This window comes from Apostichopus japonicus, chromosome 14 (assembly GCF_037975245.1).
Source record: "Apostichopus japonicus isolate 1M-3 chromosome 14, ASM3797524v1, whole genome shotgun sequence".
Classification (NCBI taxonomy): domain Eukaryota; kingdom Metazoa; phylum Echinodermata; class Holothuroidea; order Aspidochirotida; family Stichopodidae; genus Apostichopus; species Apostichopus japonicus.
Window position 1 is genome coordinate 5,647,834 of NC_092574.1, and position 25,314 is coordinate 5,673,147.

The 25,314-nt window shown below is 36.9% G+C and overlaps 1 protein-coding gene across 1 annotated transcript; it reads left to right on the forward strand.

The window, feature by feature from the left end:
* The first annotated feature begins 1,414 nt into the window (after window positions 1–1,414).
* Window positions 1,415–24,550, forward strand: LOC139979891 (sodium channel and clathrin linker 1-like). Its single transcript, XM_071991084.1, has 20 exons — window positions 1,415–1,596; window positions 2,704–2,771; window positions 3,241–3,293; window positions 4,033–4,105; window positions 4,689–4,744; window positions 6,459–6,585; window positions 7,341–7,412; window positions 8,614–8,892; window positions 9,615–9,793; window positions 10,505–10,595; window positions 12,579–12,749; window positions 13,771–13,845; window positions 14,856–14,998; window positions 15,799–15,991; window positions 16,327–16,463; window positions 18,212–18,271; window positions 19,258–19,336; window positions 19,871–19,966; window positions 20,817–20,917; window positions 21,438–24,550. The coding sequence occupies exons 1-20, from the start codon at window positions 1,560–1,562 to the stop codon at window positions 21,580–21,582; spliced, it is 2,235 nt and encodes a 744-aa protein (XP_071847185.1). The 5' UTR covers window positions 1,415–1,559; the 3' UTR covers window positions 21,583–24,550.
* The last annotated feature ends 764 nt before the right edge of the window (window positions 24,551–25,314 follow it).

A 25,314-nucleotide genomic window follows, 5' to 3' on the forward strand; every position in this document is an offset into this window, starting at 1 on the left:
AGAGCCATATCGGGGCCCTAGGATAATATGCTATCAGACCCCTCTGTTGAGGTCTTCACTTTTTTCTTTTTTAAGTGTAAGCAGTGTCTTAGCAAGAATCAAAGGAGCACTAGGGCCCGTTGTAGCATGGAGGTAAAAACACAGTTTTTACCTCCATGGTTGTAGTAACAGAGATTACAGTTGGCCATTACTTGACTGGGCTTCATTGAGGACGTGAACAATTTTGGATATTTGGTAACAATGTAACGCCATGATCTGGCACTCTTAATTAAGCTTTATAAACCGAGGACAGGATTCCGTTGAATTCCTTTCTTTTCCTTCTTCCTGTTTTTCAATATTTAATGACACCTACTTTTCAATCTATTCTTACACGTCCTGTTAATCCCCTCAGGATTCAGTTACCCCAAGTATGTGCTTTCCTTTCTTTCGCAGTTTCACTTCCTTTTTAATATTATAGATACGTCATTGTTTATTGTGTAGTATTAAATTTCATGAGCACTTGACAAAAGACTAACACATTAGAGCTATCATGTACCATGACAATGCCGATCAGGAGGCCGTATCCATTGCATACGTACAATTAAATACAGTAGGCCTATACGTGTGTTTAGCAAGGGCGTAGGAACCGGGGGGGCTGGGGGGCGCCAGCCCCCCAGTGAAAAATATGGGGGGGGGGGCGGAAGTATCGTTCCGCCCCCCCGCTCCGCAAGTCAGAAAACCCCTTTTTCATTTCCAAATGAGAAAAAAATCTCATTTGAAGCACCAAATTGCATCTAAGGCCAGGTGAAAATGCAAAATTCTTTACAAAATGGAGTGGGTGGGTTGAAGTGTGCTATATTGCACCAAATTGCATCTGAGGCCACCTGGAAATGCAAAAAAATCCAAAGGGGAGGGGACACCCCCTCCCCTTAGACCCCTCCCCTAGGCCGGCCATCAGTCTTCAGCCCCCCCCCCCCCACTCAAAAGTACCTTCCTACGCCACTGGTGTTTAGTATTATAGTTAGGTATAAGTTCTGGCTTTTCTCGTTCATCGTCCTAAAACACTTTGAGCGTTTACTTCATGATTAGACCATCTTTGGGACTGAATAAATATTTCTACTTTCTCTGTATTGATAACTTGATATTATTTTTATAAAACCTCTCATGCTTTTGTGTGATACAATTTTGATAAAATCAATTTCTATGCATTATTTGAAATGAGTAAGTTAAAATGACTTTGTGGTTTGGCTTTGGATTACCAAAATTATTCCAGCAATGGTCAACTTATGTGGGTAAACTTTAGGGACAAACAGCTATGCGGCAAACTTATGGGACAGCAAACACTGCTATTTTATGTCCGACATGTACCATATCTTTGTTAAAAAATCGAGGGCGCACTTTCGATAAATTGTTTGGCGGACAACTTCAAGCAATGTAATATTGATGTAGTGGAACTAATACCAATGAAATGTGATTGGCCTGTTTGCAAATATTTGATCTATATTGAAACAGAACTGTTTCTTAGTATTAGGGCACAATAGTTTCTGTGAAAATGAACTCCGTTGCACTCCCGCTGTGAGATGGCAACAGAAGATCTCTCTTTCCTCAACGACCAGGGTAACTTTTTCGGCCTTACTTGTTGTCCTGTCTCATGCAAAAGCTCTCTTACTTCAATGTTTTCTTACTTTATAAATATACCAGTCTTTAATTAAACTCAGTAGCCTAGCTCAGACCCTACAAAGTACAAGTAAAAGGCTACAGTTGGCCTAGGCTTGGCGTTAGGCCTAACGAGCTTGGCTGCATCAGAAGAATTGTCACAAGAAAAGAAAAACACTGCGACATATTACCATTGTTTCAGTATATAACATTAGTTATTTGGAAATTCAACCTAGACTATGCCCTAGAGGACCTAAGGCTAACCTATTCCTATATTTACATCTCAAGTCAAAGATTTATCTTACCAAACCAAATGCCTGTATTCCTCGGCTTAGACTAGAGAGAATTCTTTAGTCTGAACATCTGGTGATCATGATACTGTAGGTAACCATTGTTGCAATTGTCCGAATTTGTGAAATATTTAACAACCTATCGACTATCAAGATTTGCTGGCTGTTTAACTTTGATAAATCCATGGTCTAATATGATCTACCCTTTCTTAGAACTGAGGCCTTCACCTAGGCCAACAGTAATAATTTTGTTTTCATGTTAATTTGCCTAAGCAAGACAAATAAGGGATGTATCAATTAATGTAGTAGTAGTATCTAACTAATCAGAGTGCACAACTTTCCACTCTTGTACGCAAAAAGGATGAATAGTACAACACAATATAACATGTTTGTGTGACTGGAAAGCAAATAGCATGATGCGTTTTACTTATTCAATTGGCAGCTGGACACTTTAGCAAGTGCACAATGCCTGATTTGTCCACCTGCTATGCGAAAAGTAAGGGCGCACTACCACCTTGTGGCTGCTGGGCCAATATATGCGACCTAATTTCACTTTTAGAGACTGTGTATATCTAGTGAAGTTGGCCAAAACTTAAATTTACTTTTACATCATGCAAAGTAACTGACAATTGCCGTTCTCATTCGTTACACACAGTCTCCATGGCCAAGAAGAATTTGACAGAGTTTATCTTCAAGCAGTGGTTGGAAAGAAGTGATAGTGACATTATTGTCAATATTACTTAATTTGACATTATTATTTTATACCTTTCTCCTTCAGTGCGGAGGCTTAATGCTGCCCTTTCTGTCTATCAAGAAAAGTACCCACCATTATCTGATGAGGAACAGGTAATATTTGCTGTCTTAACATCAGCTGACTGTATTTGATAAAATGTTCCTCAGCAAGTAAAGTCATAGAATCTCTTGCTGCTATTTGATCATTTTTTTATTTTTCAGGCCATCAAATGTCAGCTCTTCTCTTCCACATATCCCTTTGTAAACAAACTATTAATGTAGGAGTGTTATCTCAGTGGTTAACGCTGGTGCCTTCCAATCATAAGGTCCCCTGTTCGAGTCACTCCAAGATTAATGTATGTCGTCCAGTTACAGAGTTGTTGACAATTCATAATCATGGACGTTAAATATGAATGTAAGAGACTGACTTCGGTCAGCTTGTGGCTTTGATAAGCCAATGAGGCTTCTTCGCGAGTTCCTGCTTGCAGGAGGATCTAAAATACATACATGTGAAGCTTTGTTAAAAGCAGGGAAGAAGCATTGAGGATCACAAAGTTTTTGTTTTTCTCCTTTCATTCTCCAGTCTGAGCTCAACAAGAGAAGTAACTACCTTCCTCCGTTGCTGACTGATCAAAGGTTAGTTTTTGTTTACAAAAGTAGATGGAGGCAATTAGATTTTGTAGTTTAATATGATAGTTATTCCTTTTAGGTTATCATGTTTAAGCTTTCTATTTAATAGTATCTTCATAAAATTAAGTTAATTCATCCTCGATGGAATATTTATCAAGGTATTAACAGGTCCGGCCGCAATGAACTCTTGTTCTAAAAATTTGGAATTGTCTGGTGGGAGATTTTGATAGATTGTACGTACAGTGTACAGCCTACCATGCCAGTTTGTACGTACATAGCATTGCACATAATACACTTCTCACACTCAAACCACAGTTCATAAACGGTTCTTCAAAATTGCTGAAATAAATTCACGGATCAACTTTAGGGAAAATGAAGCTTCTGTAGTATCACTTGAAAAGTATTTGGAACAACCAAAGGTGAAACATGGCGGATATATATTGTCAGAGAGCAGAATGTAGTACCAGGAAGCTTAGCCTTCGTAAAACTGTCCGATTGTAAACTTTACAGGAGCCTACGTGCGAACATTTTTCGCATTGGAGCTGGACAGCGCAATGTAAAAAACAGAGACTGCTGTTCAAACTAATATTAGCGTTCTCATACTTTGAAAACATGTTTGGAAAATTGTTTATCATATTTTTAAGGTCACTTCTGAAGGCTACCAAAAAATTCTCTAAAGTCATAAACCTTGTCCATGATATAGCAAAATATATACATTCTTTCTTTGTTTTCATCTTTCCTTCAGCATACTCACACCTCTTATCCTTGAATATGATTCAGAGAACTGTGCTCTCCGACAGCAAGTAAATACTTACAGGGTAAGGGTCTGAAAGTCTCTTCATAATCTAGTGATTGAGAGCACGAGAGGTCAGAGTTGTAAGTCGTTCAGAGGTACGTGGAAGGGTGGGGAGGTGATGGGAGGTGGACATTAGTGAAGAAGAGGTGCGGTGGTGTAAAGGGTATGTTGAAATTTGGAATAGGCAAGAGAGAGGTGGAATCTAGGAAAAAGATGAAGTGGAGAATAACTATTAAACAGTTTGTGTGGAGTGTTTCAGTTGTGATATGGAAATTACAATGAGTTGGAGGTCTCAGGAAGGGGGGGGGGGAGGGGAGGTACTTGGGAATAGGGTGGGTGTATATTGAAGGAGGTATGTGTGATCGTTGGAGATTTTGAAAGGGGAGAAAGTAGTACAAATGAGTGTTTACGTGAGCTATAAACGGGGTGCAAGTGGAAATGGAATTGGGTAAAATGTGTGGATGAGAAAGTTACTTTGAGAGGGTGAGACCATCTAGAGGAACAGGCATTTAGTGCAGTTAAAAGGTATGGTATTTAACGTACTTATATATTGAATTACTAAGTTTTGAAAATGTCTTTGTCTTTGTTTTCTAACTTCTTCTAAGGTTGAAACTGAAGGTCTGAGAACAAAGGTAGAGAAACTTGCGAAGGAGAATGAAAGGTAAACAGAAGGCTATTGTTTTAATTTTGCATCTAAAAGAAGTCACCTTTGGATTTAAATAAAGGATTGTAGGGTTTGCAAAAGTCCTATGCTTACCCCCTTGTTTTTATCTTCTTTTTTTTTGAAATGTTCTTGTTGCTTATGAGGGTTTGAGTTTTGGTCCAGGTACCAATCTTGGTTGTCCAATCAGATTGCCAGATGATCCAGTACTGTTTTGATGAGTTATCTAATCGAAAATGTGATTTCACCTATACTGATATAATAGTATTGATAGATTGCAGTCCATATATGTTAACAAAATTGTACTGTTTGTGTTAAGGTGGAAAAAATTACCAAAGATATTGGCTAAACGTTTCAGTCCTATACCATTTTAGAAATGGTGGTCAAATGGTTAAGGTAATGAATTGTGATCTAGCTGGCCAGATCACAGCGTTGTGTCCTTGGTCAAGGCTTTTAATCTCACTCGCCTCTATCCCCACTCAGGTGCTAAATGGTGATCTGTGGAGTATCTTGTAAATATATTGTGGTCGCACCCTATGGGATGCCCCAGAGGGAACAAGTATTGTGGTCCACCATAGTGCCCTGGGGGTGGGGAGGGGCAGGGGCAGGTATTGCACACACTTGAGTGGGTAGGTGTGACAACTGATCATTGTAAAGTCGTGTCAGAAGACCTTTGTCTATACACAATACTGTACACCTTATGTAACTCTATAGAATGTGCAAAATGTCAAATAGAAAACTAAAAAACGAAAGATAAAAAGGAAAAGACAGCTTTTTTGAATTACCATGTAAAACAACAACTTTGGTATTTGATTTCCTGTTTGACACAATTGGAAAAGAAATGGGACAGTTTTATATCATTTCCAGTATTTATGAATATAAATTGATATTTAATTCCATCCTGAACATTTTCCCCATCATCATGAACGAATGCATGTGATCACCACTACCCCTTCATAAGCTGCTTTTGCTGTTGCCATGAATGAAATAGAAATAGAAGTTTCCTACTCTCTGTACAAAACCACCCACACGAAAATATTGTTACAATATCGTATTACTGTTTTGTTGCAATATTGTAAACAGTTCTTTGATGGAGTTTCATGCTTCTTCCTGCGTGGGTTAAGGTATATCTCATGTCACAGATGGACATGGATATTCAAGCTGGATAAGATATACCTATATCCTGTAGTAATAACGTAATTTAAAAATAATTTACCTTACTTCCTTGTATAATGTTAGTAAAATATTTCAATCCAGTCGTCTGTACTAAAGATAAAACAAATGAAGCTGCCTGCTGCTATGTTGTTCTCTGACCATTTCTGTTTTCCATTGAGTGAATTAAATTAATGACACATTAACAAATTTATCAGGATTTCGTTGAGGGCTCCTCTGGAAAGCAGTGCTCTGCACTGAGCAGGACTACCCTCATTAAAGATGACAATAATAAAAAATAATAAAAAAATTGGAACTATTGTGTGACTTTGACTATCATAACTGACCCTCGGACTACTTGTTACCGTTCAGGAACTATTTAAAGATTCAGTCACTTTCTTCTCTATCACACTTGCAGAAGTTGTCCCAATAATTGACAAATCAAAGCCTTTCATCCTTGTTTTTCATTGGCTGACATAGACAGTCATGTCAATTCCAGCTTACAGCGTTTTAAGTTCTGCTATTTTTTCTCTCGTTTGCCGTTCCACTCTTTCTCCTTCAGACTGCAAACAGAGCTGAAGGTCACAGTTGAGGGCCAGTTGGAGGCGATGGGTTGGAGTGGTGACATTAATTCTAGCAATGATCACCTCATTTCTCAGCTTCAAAAACAAGTATCAAGTCTGCAAGAGGTATGGACACTCCTAAGTGAGCTTTCAAATCCAATCAATGAATAAAAGATGTGAGAAAGTCGCCAATATTATTTTCTTCAAATGTCTGGCATATACATCATGTTAGCTTAAGGAGGCTTGCTTCAGTGAATTCCAGGTTAAGCTCCTTCCCTGTATACTTCTGTTGCCATCTTTCCACCTGCAATCTAGATAACATAAAAAGTTGGAATTTCTTACTTTGAGACGTACAAACCCTTATTACCCATAAACTTGAAAAGAAAACTGCTGACACTGTTGCACCCCCCACTCACCCTCTCCTGCCCCTTCCCAATATGTACCTATATGTGCTGTAACATGTGAACAAACCTGTGCCTCCCCTGCCCCTTCCCAATGTGTCCCTATATGTGCTGTAACATGTGAACAAACCTGTGTGTAGTGCAAGAGTCTGGCACTTGGTGAATTTCATAGGTAAACATTGTTTTAATTGTACATCACAGTTTGTTTAGTAGAATGGAATTAGGTTTTCAACTTTATAAGTATTACCAATAATGACCCCATTGTAACTCTCGGGGAGGTTTATCTGGCTGAAACAGACCATTTCACACTTGGTAGCATCTGGAGAGTTTTTAAACGGGTTAAGCCCCTTTGGAAAGTTTTAGCAACATTAGCACCCAAAATTGTGGATGATAGGTGTATTGTCAAGATGGCCCCTTTAAAAGAGTAGGTTTATAAATATTCATCAGTCATCTTTGATTTGCATATTTTTCTATCCTCAGGAGAAAGAAGCTGCTCTTGATTTGTGGAGAACCTCATCTCAGCAATACGAAGACATAAACACAAAGTTCAGGGTAAATCTGCTGTTTGTATTTTGAAACAACCAGATAAATTAGCTGTCATTTGCATAATGAATATTCATATGTTTCTTTTAAGTCCTCGTCTTGCTGATCTCATATTATGTCGGTCGAGTTGGCCGTGTGAGGAAGCTATTGATGACATAAAGCTGCATTCTATGCAAAATTTTCATGGTAGAATCAAAAGTGTCTTTAATATCTGCGAATAATTTTCAGTGATATTATTTGGGCAAATGTTTAATTTTACTGTGTTTAGCATTGTGTAGCACAGTGTTTGACTTTGGGATTTACTACTCACAGAATTTGGAAAGATGTCGTATCTGTCTTAGTCAAGAATTATGAAGAGTCTTCTCGCCAAGTTTCAGTTGTTGTTTTTATCGTGTCTTGCTGAAGATGAGGATTAATCCTTGGAAGGCACATTATGACAAAGCCAAACTGTGGAATTGGTTTGGAAACTTGATCAGACTATCAGTTAGATCACCCTAATAGGGTAGGTTGGTGGAAAGAGGGACATAAGTTCTTTTCGCATCTGATAACAACAATGTCAGGTTTTCTATTTAATACTAAACTATTAAAGACAAAGCGTTGAGTTGAGGTTAGGATGCAGTCATTTAGAGACTGTTGTCCTTCTCTCCTACATTTCTGCCTCGCATCCTTCTGAAAGGTAACATTCCTTTGACTCTTTGGCTGCCAGTATCTCAGCGGATTAGGTTCATATTCCTTCTTCTTGTGTTCAAGTGCCAGAACAACATGGCACCTCCATACCTGGAAGATCTCATCCATCTTTATCAGTCAACAAGAGTCCTACGGTCTGCTGGTCAGAGTCGTCTGGAGGTGCCGATCACCAAGACAAACAGCTATGGGAACAGAGCATTTTGCGTGGCTGGGCCACGCCTCTGGGATGAGCTGCCGGCTGAACTCAGAACTGTTTCTAGTCTAACAACATTCAAGTTAAAGCTGAAAACCTACCTATTTAGACCGCATTCCTGCAATATATAAACTGTTTATTCAACTCTATTCATGTGCAGTACTCAAAAACACTCAAGCCTGCATGCTTTTTATTCTTCATACTCATCTATATTGTATTTTATTCTGCAGTTTTACTACATTTTATGTGTCATATATTTTTTTACTGTTACGTAGCGTTTTAGAGCACTTTTGTGGACTTTACGCTTTATAAAATAAATTATTATTTAAGGAAATTCGTTTGACTGAGCAAGCGGAGAAGTTATCACAGCAAGCACTAGAGGACAAGGCGGAGCAACTCCTGAGGAAGAACGGTGAACTGATGACGACGAAACAAAAACTAGAGAGAGCTAACCAACACTTACAGGAAATCTATAATACCCACAGCAAGGAACTGGCAGACACCAGGGAACAGCTCAAGATTACCCGAACAGATAAACATACTGCTGAGGTGAAATTAGCAGAGATGGATCATGGGAAATCTCTACTGGAAGAAAAGCTTTATATGAAAGTATGTGGTTCTTCAGGCTCCATGTTATGTGTATGCAACTTAGCCAGAATCCAGGCTACTATATTAGGATTTTTTTTGTTTTTAATTGAAAATTTTTGTAACTATTTTTAGCCACAGTCAAGTTAATCTTCCCTTGTGTTATTTCTCAACTTTTCATTGTTATAACCATAGATCATATTCAAGGACGTTATAATTTTTTAGTATTCAATTATTTATGACGTTTCGTATATAATGTGTAAACTACAATAGTATAATCTGTAACTGTGACACATGGGATACTGCGAGAGTGTCAGGAAGAGGGAAATAGGGTTATCCTACTCTGTGTGTTTCCAGGTTCCTATTAATCAATTTCATTAAAAATCATTCCATTAGTTGATAAGATACTTTATATCCCAGGAACCTAGGATTGCAATCAGTTTGGGTATAACTTTAATAGCAATTGTCAGAAAGAGGGGGTCGTAGGAGAAGAAGTTAGACTCGGAAAGTATCGCAAAGAGGTTTATTAAAGGAGAAGTTGACCCATCATTTGGCTCATTCTTAATAGCGTCCGTTCCCTCGCTACCTGGTGTTCCATCATAGGTGCCAGGCAGAAGCATGCCATGTGATCTAACATTAAAATCAGTTTTAAAAAACAAGACATGAGTCGGAGTTCCAGAAGATGTGAAGCTCGTTTAAAAATCCTCTCGTACTCATCGTGAGGTTTGATATTTCCTCTATTGCAGATTAAAGAGGCCGACACATTCAAACGTGATTCTGAATCGACCAGATCAGAGTTGAAGGAGGTAAGCCTCTCCTTGATAACATTGCAAGAAGAGATGGGACAGATTTCCAGCGAGAACGAAGCTCTGAGAGAGGCCAGGGTGGAACTAGAACAGAAAGTTAAGAGTCTCCATTGGAAATGGTAACAAATATTCATTATTTGAAATGTGTGTGTGGTTGCATTTTCGTAACTCCCATGTAACATTCCATGTTTACTGCCATGCCATTAAACTTCAGCATAGACTGAATTTGTTTATTGTTTTGCATTGCTGTTGGCACAGGATTACATTTAGTTTTGTTTATTTATTTATTTATTTATTTAGAGATAAAATTGTCACAGCTGTCATCAATTGTATTTGTATGTATTTTAGATCCTCCTGTAAGCAGGAACTCGCGAAGAAGCCATCATTGGCTTATCAAAGCCGCAAGCTGACCGAAGTCAGTCTCTTAGATTCATATTTAACGTCCATGATTATGAATTGTCAATTGTAAACAACTCTGTAACTGGACGACATACATTAATCTTGGAGTGTCTCGACCCGGGGTCTTTATGATTGGATGACACCGGCGTTAACCACTGAGCTAAAACTCCTACATTAATAGTTTGTTTACAAGGGGAAGCCTCATTGGCTTATGAAAGCCGCAAGCTGACCGAAGTCAGTCTCTTACATTCATATTTAACGTCCATGATTATGAATTGTCAATTGTAAACAACTCTGTAGCTGGACGACATACATTAATCTTGGAGTGACTGGAACTGGGCACCTTATGATTGGAAGGCACCGCCGTTAACCACTGTGCTAACACTCCACACTCCTAAAAACACACTCCTCAAATTCTTGTTTGCTTGCAGTGCCGAGGCTGATCGTCGAGAATTCGAAGCGGTGAACCAAGTACGCGAAAGCATTCAGATGGTGGAAAACTCTCTCTTGGAGAAAGATGAGGTTTGTAGATTTACTTACAATATTAGTTATGATTATTTATTTTGTGTACAATCACTGTGATGACAGCATACCTGGTTAGCTCTGTGTCAGACAAAATAACTTTGATGTAATATTAGTTCTGATTATTTTGTGTACAGTCACTGTTATGACAGTGTACCTGGTTAGCTCTGTGTCAGACAAGATCAATTTTATGTAATAGTAGTTATGAGTATTTTGTGTACAGTCACTGTAATGACAGCATACCTGGTTAGCTCTGTGTCAGACAAGATCAATTTGATGTAATATTAGTTATGATTATTGTGTGTACAATCTCTGTGATGACAGCATACCTGGTTACCTTGGTGTCAGACAAGATAAATTTGATGTAACATTAGTTATGATTATTTTGTGTACAGTCACTGTAATGACAGCAAATCTGGTTAGCTCTGTGTCAGACAAGATCAATTTTATGTAATATTAGTTATGATTATTTTGTGTACAATCATTGTAATGACAGCATACCTGGTTAGCTCTGTGTCAGACAAGATCAATTTGATGTAATATTAGTTATGATTATTTTGTGTACAGTCACTGTTATGACAGCATACCTGGTTAGCTCTGTGTCAGACAAGATAAATTTGATGTAATATTAGTTTAGATTATTTTGTGTACAGTCACTGTGATGACAGCATATCTGGTTAGCTCTGTGTCAGACAAGATAAACTTTGATGTAATATTAGTTTAGATTATTTTGTGTACAATCAATGTGATGACAGCGTACCTGGTTAGCTTGGTGTCAAACAAGATCAATTTGATGTAATATTAGTTATGATTATTTATTTTGTGTACAATCACTGTGATGAAAGCATACCTGGTTAGCTCTGTGTCAGACAAGATAAATTTGATGTAATATTGTTGTTAGTCAAAGGGTTATTCCGGTGACTGAAGACGACTGGTTGATAAAAATCAAGGAAATGATTTTGTGTTTCTTTATAATTTTTAACTCACTTAAATTCACAGAGGAAAGTAAATATTTCTACAAAGAAGTTGCATTTTGGTGAAATTATGAATACAGAGCTGAACCTAGGCAGGCATTAAGTATTCCACATTTATTCAGGTTTCAAGGATAAATCAAGGAGAAGAATATAATAGGAAGTTTAGTTTTTGAAGAACCTTTTGCAGATATGATATCACAGACCACCCACTGTGACCTACTCCAGGGATACATGAAGGGTTTAGCCTGACAAAATCAGTTCCATTCAATCCACCATATCTCAAGTTAGGAAAAAGGGATATGAGAAGGTATAATCAACTAACAATGTGCCCTGTGGATCATTTTTCTTTTACCATATAAGCATCGCATTGTCTGCCACCAAAGTATCCCTTTAATAGTACATTGTAAAGCCGACTTCACAGTTTATTACCAGATGCGAAAATTAAAATATCCGCGAAGCGACGTTCGTATTCAGGATATTTGTGTTTAAAAAACTCGCCCCAAACCGTGTGCGGCCATCTGAAAAAGTTAACTTTCCGTTGCTGGCAAGTGACGTTTTGTTCGTGTCGCTACAAAATGCAGACAGTAATGAAAGGTGGTACCTTAATTGTTATCTTTAGCTGGACCTGAGATGTCCATCGCTGTATCGTTTGTATACTTTGCTGTGGGTATTGACCGCAGCTGTATGTACTGAACGTACACTAGTGTCTAATTACCGACGGTAGCAAGCTGTGTGTGTATTTTCTGGGATCGATGGTGGTGTCTAACACTTCTGTTACACCTCATCCGAATCTAGGTCATATTACTGGCATTAGACGTTTCTTTTTGCGCGAGTCTTCACACCCTTTAATAGTACGTTGTATAGCTGACTTCACGGTTTATTGCCGGATGCGAATATTAAAATATCCACGAAGCGACGTTTGTATTTGTGTTTATTTGTGTTCCATTTGGATATTTCATGTGTTTCATGTAGATATTTGTGTATAAAGTCTCTGCTTTATCGTTGCCAGGCTCTGATCAGAGAGAAGCAGAAAGTTGTCGAGATCGAGAGGTTGCAGCAGGTGATGGAGAACCTGTTAAACGAGGCGGGCAAGAGGACGAGGCAGGAGGTGGACACGGTCAGGAAACAGTGCAACATGAACATCTCTAAACTCATGGACGAAATACAGGCCTTAGAAAATGTAAGGGGAGTTTACAAACAACAAAATTAGTCTTGCAGGGTTTTAAAAGAAAATGAGGTCAAAATGCTTTGACATCTTTGTAACAGGGTGTAAAGCAGCTTTGTAGTATATCAAGATCGAATGGTTATGTCTAAGAAAATTCCTGTGTGGTTTGCTGGCTTGGAAGCTGCAGACTGTTTCAAAACGTCACAGGTTTTAGATGTGTTGAAAAGTAGTTTAGCAGGGGACAATTATGTCACCAGGACCCCTCCATAGCACGTCATCACACGTTTTAGATGCGTTGAAAGGTAGTTAAGCAGGGGACAATTATGTCACCACGACCCCTCCATAGCACGTCATCACACGTTTTAGATGCGTTGAAAGGTAGTTTACCTGGAGACAATTATGTCACCAGGACCCCTCCATAGCACGTCATTGCACGTTTTAGATGTTTTAAAAGGTAGTTTACCAGGAGACAACTATGTCACCAGGACCCCTCCATAGCTTGTTGTAGACATTACTGTCTTCTTTCCATGCAGAAGATGTATCATCTTGTTGTCTGTATGTAGTGAGGCCGATATACAAAACATGTGCAAAACATTTTCTGAATTGATGAGTCATTATTGTTAGGAAAGAAATGCAGAACAATCTACTAGATAGAGTCTCGACAGTTAGAGATGCAATCTGTTTAAGAAATATTGGATAGGTAAGCTTGACAGGAGGATTATTTATGTAAGTCACCAAACAGTAAAATGTTCTCCATGGTAACCAATCAGTATCATGGAGTAGAATCAGTATATGCAAACCTGAATTCTTGTTGATTTATGTGTTATTAATGCAAAAAACTCACACTATATACTTTTATCCATCCAAAAACTATACGATATCTGCATATATTTTAAAAAACTTTCGAAGGAACGGAGATAAAATTTTGAGTGACAAGTTATTGTGGTGGCATCTCTCTCTCTATTTTTTTAATATTTTTGTGTACGGATTGCATATAGCATATTTTACGGTCAATATCTGGAATATTATTCCGTAGGAGACTGGTCAGAAACAAGCAGAGATTGAGAGACTCTTAAGAGAGAAAAGAGCAGTGGAGGAAGAACTGGAAAATGTGAGTCTGATTAATTAAAAGCTAATGAATATGCATTTATGCAAACACCTTATCTTCACAGATTGACGAATATGTAATGAACAAAAGAACACATTTCCTATACATACGTCCTTGCACAGTGAACATATCCTATGGATATATACAAGACAAAAAGTGTGCATAGTTGTGCATTTCAGTAACATAATAGAAAACATTTTGTTGCTCAGACGATATTGTTGTAACTTTAATATCCACAGAAAATAAAGAGAAATCTGTTTTTTTTCCAAAAGTTTTTGAATTTTTTTAAAATCTAAAACCAACTGTTAAAGTGGTAATATATAAAGAAAATAATGTGTTAACTATGTCATTGAAATATGCACTATACTTCTATGGATTTCATTCTGTTTGCCAACAATATTAACAGTATTCTCTCTTTGTTGTATTCACAACCTAACGAAGTTCAGTTCTTTATAATTGATCTTTCCTCTCATTGATAAAGTTTACTTTACAATATCTCTTTTGAGACATGAGACAAAAGATGCAAATAGCTTGATTCATGACGTTCCTTAGAAAATGGAAATATATTTCCCGAGGTTGGATATGTTTTTATTCAGTTCCTTATTCAAGCCTCAAAATTCAGGTCAACTTTTGCCATTTGACAGTAGATGACAAAAAAATGCACTGGCATTTGTCTGCCAGTGCAAATTAATGTTTGCTTAATGCAAGAAAATTGCAAGTGAGAATTTGATGTTAGCCAGTAGATTTCTTATGCACTGGCATTTTTTAGCGAGTGACTGTAATTCTAGGCCTGATACCTTAAACCTCTATAACGCTTCACCAATACTCAGTAATAAATATTGCTAATTTATATATGACTCTGAGTAGTACATCTCTATGCCTTACAGTTTACTGGTATTGGTCAGTTTATCTGATGTTTATTCATTGTATCTCTCCAATGTTTGTCCGTTTGTATATACTACAATGATGATTTTTAACTATATTTTCACATCTCTCTGTTGTTTCTTACAAAGCTCTATAGAGAAGGGTCAGCTGAAATGAGTGACCAGCGGGTCGGTCAGATGCAGGACCGACTCATATCGGCCGAGAGGCAGAAGGAGGAAGCTTTGATGAAGATGGAGAGCTTAGAGAAGGAGATTAAGAGAAAAGAATTGAGGTAAGATGAGAAGAGACCATGATAAGCATTTTAGTTTACATATCTTTAAATTAAAATTTGTTCACAACTGCAAGTGTGCGTCGCTCAAAAAACGTATTGAAAATATGTGAGAACACCTTATTTCCTTTATTACCTTATCTCACATATTGGGCATGCCTTGTTTCTCACATATTGGGCATGCCTTGTTTCTCACATATTGGGCATGCCTTGTTTCTCACATACTGGGCATGCCATTTTTCTCACATATTGGGGCATGCCTTGTTTCTCACATTTTGGGCATGCCTTGTTTCTCACATATTGGGCATGCCATTTTTCTCACATATTGGGCATGCTTTGTTTCTCACATATTGGGCATGCCTTGTTTCTCACATACTGGGCATGCCATTTTTCTCACATATTGGGGCATGCCTTGTTTCTCACATATTGGGCATGCCATTTTTCTCACATATTGGGCATGCCTTGTTTCTCACATACTGGGCATGCCTTGTTTCTCACATATTGGGCATGCCTTGTTTCTCACATATTGGGCATGCCATGTTTCTCACATACTGGGCATGCCATTTTTCTCACATATTGGGCATGCCTTGTTTCTCACATATTGGGCATGCCTTGTTTCTCACATATTGGGCATGCCATGTTTCTCACATATTGGGCATGCCATGTTTCTCACATATTGGGCATGCCTTGTTTCTCATGCCTTGTTCCTGAAATCAGTCTTGCCCATGGTATTCCATGTGAGTTGACTAGAGCGATATTAAAATTCCTTTCTTTTTTTCTTTAAATGTTTTTCATTTATCAAGCCATAATGACAAACAAACTCAGCTGTCAAATAAATACCAGGAGATGAGGCAACGGACGGAGAGAGCAACCAAAGAGGCGGAGGGCCTAGCGGAGGAGAAACTGAGGTTGATTCAGGAGGTGGACCGTCTCAAAAAGAACCAGACTGCGGTCCAGAAAGAAAGAGATTCTTCGGAGAGAAAGTTTAATAAAGAAGTAAGATTTCTTGAATAGAACTAACTACTTTTCCAGGAAATGATAGTTGAATTTAATGGTTGGTAATTGTACTAGAAAATAAATATTTCAACAAAACTTAAGATTATGTCTTGGTTTTCCTGACAAGTGAGTTGCTTTTTCCTATTTCTCTGTCTCCTTTTTTTTTCACCCTGAGCTTATCATTTCTTGAGCAAAATTTGGTCTGTTACTTATCTTGAAGGTTCTGCCTTTTACATACATACACAAATAACAGTTTCTTTTAGCTTTCGGTAATTTGAAATCGTTAAATCTTTATTCCACAATTGCCAGAAAATGACTTTGTTTTTCCATTTTAGTTATCAGCCGTCCAACAAGAAATCATGTTGCTAAAGGCAGAATACGAGGCTAAGGTTGACAGCGTGGAAGAGAGCAGTCGTCAGTCGAGTCGAGAACTCCGTCAGATGTTAGCAACACATCAAAAAATCAGTGCCAAGTAAGTCTCAAGAATAATTCACTTTCATTAAAATAAAAAAATTTAAAAAAGGATCTTTTTCTGTGTTTTATAGTTTTTTAGCTCAACTAGTTGAGCTATTGTCATGGCAATGCGTCTGGCCGTCAACAATTGCTCAAAGGCCTGCTGTTTGCAGGTTCTTTGATGAATCCTCATCAAACTTTGTCAGTTTGTAGCAGATATCAAGATCTTGAGTAAAATGGAGACAGGTTGTAGGTCAAAGGTCATTTGGGGTCAAGAGAGGTCAAAAAGTGAAATCACAAAAAAGCCTACTCCTCCTAGTGTTAATGTTGGATTTTCATGAAAGTCATCCATAGTGTCCAGTATATGATAGGTCATAATAGTTGTACTTTACTTACATGTCAAAGATCATTTGGGGTCACAAGGGGTCAAAATGTAAAATTCATTCAGGAGCCTATGGGTTTTGTTTAATGTTTTTGACTATGTGCAACATAGTTCTTGAAGGGCGCCAACATCTGTGCTTGCATCAGTTTGGGTTGCCAGGAAAATGAAAAATATAAGTTAAGTACAAATGGAAAAAACCTTTATAATGGACAGAGAATACTGTGAATATTAAAGATATGAACAAGAAAGTGTCAAGGATTGTATTTAAACATCGTTTTATGTAAAGAAATCAGTAAATGCTTTTGCAGAGCCTTGAGAGATTTATTTACCAAAATGTGAAAAATCTTGTTTCGTTCGTTGACAATGCTTGACAAGCACGGCAGTGTGGCCACAAATCCATTAGCGATTTCTCGAAAAGTAATCACGAAGTTTCCCGGAATCCTGATTTTATTTCCTGAAATAAAGATTGCCTGATTGATAAGGTACACTACAAGAAAAAATTATTTCCCGAAACGTTTCCTTAAATCGTTCCAATTTCCTGAAGTTTACCATTTTAGTAGTTGAGCTACAATGTCATTGACATTCAAGTTTTTAAAGTTTTATATCGAATTGACAGTATTCATATATCATTTGTAGGAATCACCTTTCGTTTGACACCACTAATTCTAATATTTAGTCTCTTTGAACATTAAACCTTCCCACCCTGGCCCTCTGTCTGTCTCCCTTGTTTCAAGCAGCTTTTCCGGGTACGGTCAAGAAGTCTGCCAAAAACGATGCGTTATTTCCTACAATAAGATTACAGAAGATCAAACTATTAAATATGCACACCTAATTAAAATTTCACCGACCAAAGGTGTAAATGAGAGTGAGCAGTTACTCAATTTTGATTTAGTTTGCCCCATTTCGTCGATCAGACACTTTTTCATATTAGTATTAACCTCATTCACACAGCAAAACTTCAAGACTTTTCACTTTTACTTTAAATTAAGAAGTTCAGGTAATTTAACTTCATTGTCATGATATTTTAATAAAGAATAGCATCTCAAAATATGATAAATATGAATTAAGAAAGCTCTTGTAATTCTTTGCATTATGCTGTTTTATGTACGTGACGCGTTATGTCTAATTTGTATGATATGTATGCATGTGAAAGTGTTTAGAAAATTGGGCTACCTATGGTTTGATCCTTTCTCTTTCAATGTTTAATATTTAATCACATACATAATGACCAAGCAGAGTCCTGTTTGTTGTAATATTAAAATGAAATATGCACCATCATGCTTTTGCTACAATATCAAAGTATAAAAAAGTAACATTTGACTTGTGGGTTTCATTCTGTAGAGTTAATTTTCATATTTTTTCTCACCCCTTTATATTACTAACAGGTTTAAGGAAGAGTGCAAGTCTTTGACTGCCAAATATGAATCCAAGCTGGCTGAAACCAGGTAAGTATGGATGTTAAAAGACTGGAGTATGTATGTTAAAGGCTGGAGTTTGGATGTTAAAAGGCTGGAGTATGAATGTTAAAGGCTAGAGTATGGATGTTAAAAGGCTGGAGTATGGATGTTTAAAGGCTGGAGTATGGATGTTAAAAGGCTGGTGTATGGATGATAAAAGGCTGGTGTATGGATGTTAAAATGCTGTAGTATGGATTTTAAAAGGCTAGAATATGGATGTTAAAAGGCTGGTGTATGGATGTTCAAAGGCTAGAGTATGGATGTTCAAAGGCTGGAGTATGGATGTTCAAATGCTGTAGTATGGATTTTAAAAGGCTGGAGTATGGATGATAAAAGGCTGGAGTATGGATTTTACAAGGCTAGAGTATGGATGTTCAAAGGCTGGAGTATGGATGTTCAAAGGCTGGAGTATGAATGTTTAAAGGTTAAGAGTATGGATGTTAAGAGGCTTGAGTATGGATGTTATATTCTAGTCATATAGTAGTATAGATATTTGTGATAGCTAGTGATAGCCGACAATTCAGAACAATGTTTGACTCAGGATTGGATTGGCATGTTACATATGATATAGATCACGCAGGAGTGACCAAGCAGGCTTGGAGGATGAAATTTGCAGCTATCTGGGACGGGATGTAAACAAATAACTGTGGTACTATCTTGCACATATTTGGAAATCACCTCACTGAAAATTCTTTCATGGTCTAATCACACCCAAAAAAATAGGGACATTGAAAAAAATATTTATAGCATGCTCTACAAATTCAACAGTATTTCTATAAAAAGTATTATTATAAGAAAAATATCATTTTTCATGTTGGAGAGAGGACACTTCTGTTGAATTGCTGAAACATTTTTGGTTTAGTGAAATTGTCATAACAAACGTATCAAAACATTATGCGTGGCAGAAAGCAAGGCAACCAAATGATGTTGTTTTTCTTCAAGTCCTGTAACCTGATCCGTAATCTCATTCCCAGCTCTCAGCTCGCAAGATTAAAGAAGAGGAACGATGACCTTTCACAACAGCTATCGCAATCAAGAGAAGTGGTTTTACAGGTCTGTTTAAATGGAATTATAAACTCTGTGTTGGTAACATGTCTAGGAATGTAACTATAAAAGTGGTTAGAGGTGGGGACCTGCCTCCAACTATCTCATTCAAGAGAAGTCAGTTTAGAGGTGTGTTGAAGGAATTATTGACTCTGTATTGTCACATTGCCAGGAGATTGTGTAAAACCAGGTCAAAGTGGAGGGGGGAGGGGGGGGGGGTGGGAGAGTGAGAATGGTAAATTGGTATCTGCTGGCCTGCCTTAAACTGATTATGTTGTACTTTTTGTGGTAAATTAAAGTGAGTTTGCTTTAAGGATTTTGAACATAATTGTAAAATATCGTTATATTACATATTTTAGGAGAGAAAATTTCCCATTTTTTTTTACTTTTCAAGACCAACATTTTCTGTGCAACTATGCCCTTTTAGAAATATTTGAGATTAAATATGATAAAGTCTTTAATACTTCTTATTAATTTGTAATTAATTTTATCATATCTAGCGCTCGTCACTCGTTCATTTCTTTTACTTTGAAATCTTCACAGGCAGAGCAACGTCTTTCACAGCAGTTGAGTGTGAATCGAAAGCTTAGCCAATCAGCAGCTGAACATGAACATAGAGCTGATGAATTATTCATGAAGGTGAGATCCGTTGAGGTTACATAAGAGAAGTTTACATTATTGTTAAAGATCTAACATCCCAGACAACAAAAGTTGTTTTTTTTTTCTCCAAAATTTACTGTATCATTTTTATGCATAATAATAGCATGTATGATCAGAAAGATGAGAAGTTTTAAATTCTTTAGGAGGGTATATTGTAAAAGTATAGTCACTAAAATCATTATGAGTGATACACTGTGAGTGGCATCACAATGTGTGACATCACAGTGAGTGACATCACATTGAGCAGCATCACAGTGTGTGACATGACATTGAGTGACATCACATTAAGCAGCATCACAGTGTGTGGCATCACAATGAATGACATCACATTAAGCAGCATCACAGTGTGTGACATGACACTGAATCCCATCACATTGAGCAGCATCACAGTGTGTGACATGACATTGAGTGACATCACATTAAGCAGCATCACAGTGCGTGGCATCACAATGAATGACATCACATTGAGCAGCATCACAGTGTGTGACATGACACTGAATCCCATCACATTGAGCAGCATCACAGTGGGTGACATGACAATGAATGACATCACATTGAGCAGCACAACAATGTGTGACAAATGGTCAATGGAAGATGTTCCTGTCTATTGTTTCCATATACAGTTATTTTTTGTACCTATTGACTGTTGCTTTAAATAACAATTTTCAATATACTTCTGCAAATATTGCAATAAGTAAGGGAATTGTCTTCACCTCCTCCTACCAGCCACCAATACAACTATTTTTCTAGCTCACATTACTTTTTTTTCTTGTTCTAACACTGATGTATCCCAAGAAATCACAAGGTCTATTGGTTTCATTTCTTCTAGCTTGCCGAACAGGGTGCTACTGAAAAAAGACTCTTACAGGAGAAGAAATATTTTGAAAGAGAAATGAACAGAGTGAGGCAGGATAAAACCTACCCACGGAGGTAAAACAAAATCACTTTTCTGATTCTGTGCTCGAATTATGAATAATAGCTCAGGTGAAAGAATGTTAGCATAGCAACTTTGGGTTGGTAGTAAAATTCAAAAATGAATTCATCTTTTTTTATGTTAAGTTTTACAAGTCAGCAGAAAGACTGTTTCTCAACATTTGAGCATAGCATAACGAATAAGGCTTGAAAGTTGGTTGAAAAATGAATTTGAATAGCATTTCAATTCTAGTAATGTATTGACAATAATATTATAGAAATTCTCTAAATTATACATGCTGAAGCTCTGTGCGTGTACCTTGCATTTTTCAATATTATTTGGAGCAATTATTGTTGCGAGTAATTTTTACTCAAATACAGTGTATCACTGTTAGGAAGCAACACCATCTTAGTAAGGCATAAAATGAAAGAAGTTAACAACGAAAGTGTAAACCAAATTCGAAAGAGCAAGGAATGTTTGTTTCTTCAAAAACCGACATAAAGAGAAAGAAATTGAGAATTGTAATATTTCACACAGATCCAACACCAGCAGTGCCAGGAATTCCTTGAATGAGGGCAGCAGACGTGACCAAAGGGCAGGCGGTATCAATGGACGTCAACGTGAGATATCCGACTTCCGTTCGTCGTCACTGGATAGCGAACATTCCTCAGCTGATATTTGACACTCCAAAACCCGAACTTGTAAATTGGAAGTATTTTACAGCAAACGTTTTCCTGTGAAAAAGTTTTAAATAGTTTTTCAAATTTTAACATGGGTTTTAGAATTCTTTAGAGAGATGTTTTGATGAAAGCAATATGCCATTTATGCAAGGACTTATTTCCGAGAACAGAACACACCAGAGTGTGACCAGTTTTCATAGAATAACAGATTTTACCCAGTGTTGGTTTCCAAAAAGCCCCCAAAAAAAAGCAGATATTGTCATTCATAAACGTGTTATGTGCATACATCTTTACATCGGCAAGTCTAAACAAATTTGTTATTATTTTATCGTCCAAAAATGTTAGTATTATGCAATATTCTCTCTCATGACTTTTTCATGAATATTCATTCATTAACATCCCCAGCAATTTCCCTCACCTTGAAAGTAACAAACATTGTTTTTAATATATTACAACTAGGGTTTGGCTCAGTTTGTTAATTTTTTTTTTTTTTACAATTTTTCTGGTACGTATTTATTAGTTCCAATTCCAAATTGCATCTGAAAACATATTCAATTTAGTTTCTTAAAATTTTGATTTGAAATTTTTCAACAATTGTTGTGTGCTATGTAGATTTTGCCTTTATTTACAGCAATCCCTGCAGGTCCTTGAGAATATCAGTTTATTTTGCCACTAAAAGTTAAAACTAATTTGTTTATAAATACAAGACATTATCCTTTGCTGTACTACTCATGTACACATTTCTATCCCATGTATCACTAAGTGGTCAGATTGTTTGTAGTAATAGCAGGAACCACTCATAAATCAGATTAAGTGGCATTTATACCACTTAAAATTTGATGCAATAACTCCTTTCATTTCAAATTTATTTAATGCCATTCTTATCTCAGTATTAGAATTTGAGCTGTCAATCGCTTTACAAACTTAGAATTGACCCATTTTAAACCTTGTTATTGTACTTGGATATGATCTAAATGCATGATATTGCATCTTAGGCCCTATTTATAGTGTAAATCTCTTAAAAGATTGATCAGGTATTCTGTTGAGACTGACCATTTGTACATTCCCACATATCTGTTAGTGTGTGTTTTCTAATTTGTATTCAGTATAATGTTGCTTTTGTTGTGTAATACTTCATCTGTATCACCTTGTATTCACGTAGTTGCTAGAAGTCTCTTTATTCTTATTGCTATTCTGCCTTGAATTATTGCTTAAAGTGTCCTGAACTATAGGACTGTTGTTATTGCTTTTGTTACCATTCTGCTACAGGGTTTATCATGAGCCTCATGAGTTCATGTCTCCTTGTGAAGTTGTGATTCACAGTTCCCAAGGACAGTTTAACCTTTGCAAAAGTTGCTTTTCTCACAATTGTTATTTTATCCTGTTAATAATTATCTTACAGACCTTGCTAAGTTACAGTAGTAAGTTTCCCTGTACTACAGAATTTAATGTTAACGCTCACAAAGTGGAAGTATACTGCTAGGTCATCGTAAGGTTCTGATTTTGACATATGTTCCGTGCGACTCTGGGCTACGGTAAAAGGTTCTTGTAGTCAGTGTAAGTACTGTTAACTTGTTTCCGTTTGGTATTCTCATAATTGTTAGTATTCTTATATCATCATTCTCATACATTTGTCTTAAATTGAACTTTAATATTCATCCACATATTTTGCATCTGTTTCTCTTTAAATATGTGCGGCACATGTCAAACCCTCCAGGGGTTGCTTTGAAACAAATTTTACTTTTTTCCAAGGGATCACTAAATCCTCTTTAGAAATGTCAAACTATGATTTGAGTTGTCGTTTAGCACATTTCGATTACTTATACTAATATCATCTTCAGCTCTTTTCACATTTAGTTTGCTGAACTAGGAACCTTTCATTATGGCTTCTTGGGAGCTTTTAAGTTAATATGTCTCTGTGACTGACAGATCCTGTAAAGGTTCTAGTGTCTAGGGTGTATTAAATAGGTCCACATTTTGCATAGTCAATTTGTGAATGGAGAAATGTAACCACGTTTAATAGCATAATAAGGAATGTCAGTATCGCTAATGCCAACCATAGCTGATACTTGTGTGATGTCATTATAAGGTCATAAAAGTGAGGTGTAAAATGCAGAGTTATGGTTGGTGCAAAATAATAATAATAATAAAAATACTGAGGATTTATAAAGCGCAGACATATCCACCGATAACGCTGCTCAAGGCGCATAGGAATATTACCCTGTCAAACTTATCATGGCAGCAGCTAAACGATGCCCAATTGACAGTTTAACTCACAGGTCACCATTTATACACCTGGGTGAAGAGAGGCAATGGAGATAAAGTGCCTTGCCCAAGGACACAACTCAATGATCTGGCCAGGACTCGAAACCTGCAAACCTTAGATCACAAGTCCACTGCCCTAACCACTTGAACCACAACGCTCTCATAAAAATGCAATTAGTGGACTCTTTGGTTTCCTGACAAGCCAAAGGAATGTTTGTTAATATTATTTTTTCAAGTGTGGATTTTTGACAGATCACATGTTGTCCAGTGTTAGCATAATGTCCTTGTATTTTTGCAAATAGTCACACTGTTGGCTGTTAAGTCATTAACATCAGGTTTGATCAATTTCAGAGTCACTCTTCAATAGATCATCACAAGTTTAACTAAACTGTTTGGCATAGGAGACGACTGCAAAGTTTCTAACTACACGAATACATTCCCGAGACAACTCCATGATATTGTCACAGTATTGTGTTAGGACAGTCATTAAATACTATAAAACATATATATGCAAAATACCTGACCTGTTCATCTCAGGTTTCAATCGGTTGATAAATGTTATCGTTGTAATGTAGCTTTTGTATATTTTGGCACGTAAAGTAATGAACATATTTGTGTGATAAATTAATCTCTTGCATTAATTATATTCACAAAGCCCTGTCATAAATAAATGATTTGAATATAAAAGGATTGTTCAGTTATGTAGATTTTATCAATCGTTTATTCTTTCATATTCTAAGTAAAGTTAATAATAAGTAATTAATTAATGAATTGTAACAGGATAGGATATTGACTTTGTGCTGTATATATAATTACCTGTGGAAACGACACTACGTAAATGTATTATCATTGATTAGTAGTGACCCGTCTGTTAATACCTAAGTTGTTATGGTGCTACTAGTAAAGGGGGTACAAGCCTGTCCAGGAAGCGTATTTTTTTTTCCCAGGATGCACGTGGGTTTCAGGTTTTTCAGGAATTTACAAATTCGTTTGAAATCAGAGTTAGGGTTTAGAAAGTGGGTTAGGGATCCAATTTCTACGAAAATGGAGGATTGTCGTTCATAATCTGGGGTCAAAACTAGGAAAAAAGATTCAGAACATGTTTTTTGAAAAAGCGTCACATGTTTGGAATCCAGGGATTTGATTGGCCGATGCCCACGTTTGTCTGGGAAAAAAAAATACGCGTCCAGGAATGCAGGTCTTTCAGGAAGATGGTGTTAAGGTGGCAATTACATCAACGTTTTCACTGGAAAAGTATACCTCCTGATAATGCGTAATAGGCTGTGATATACATTTAGACTTTAAAGAAATCTCACTAGTTCCCTTTCAATACTGGACGGCTGATTGAACAATTGTAGAAGTATTGTGGCATGAAAAGGGATTGCAATTTGGTATTCAGGTATCTCTTTGTTAGTTAACACTATTACCAATTGTTACATTGTATCAGAAATAGGTATCAAACAAGTTTT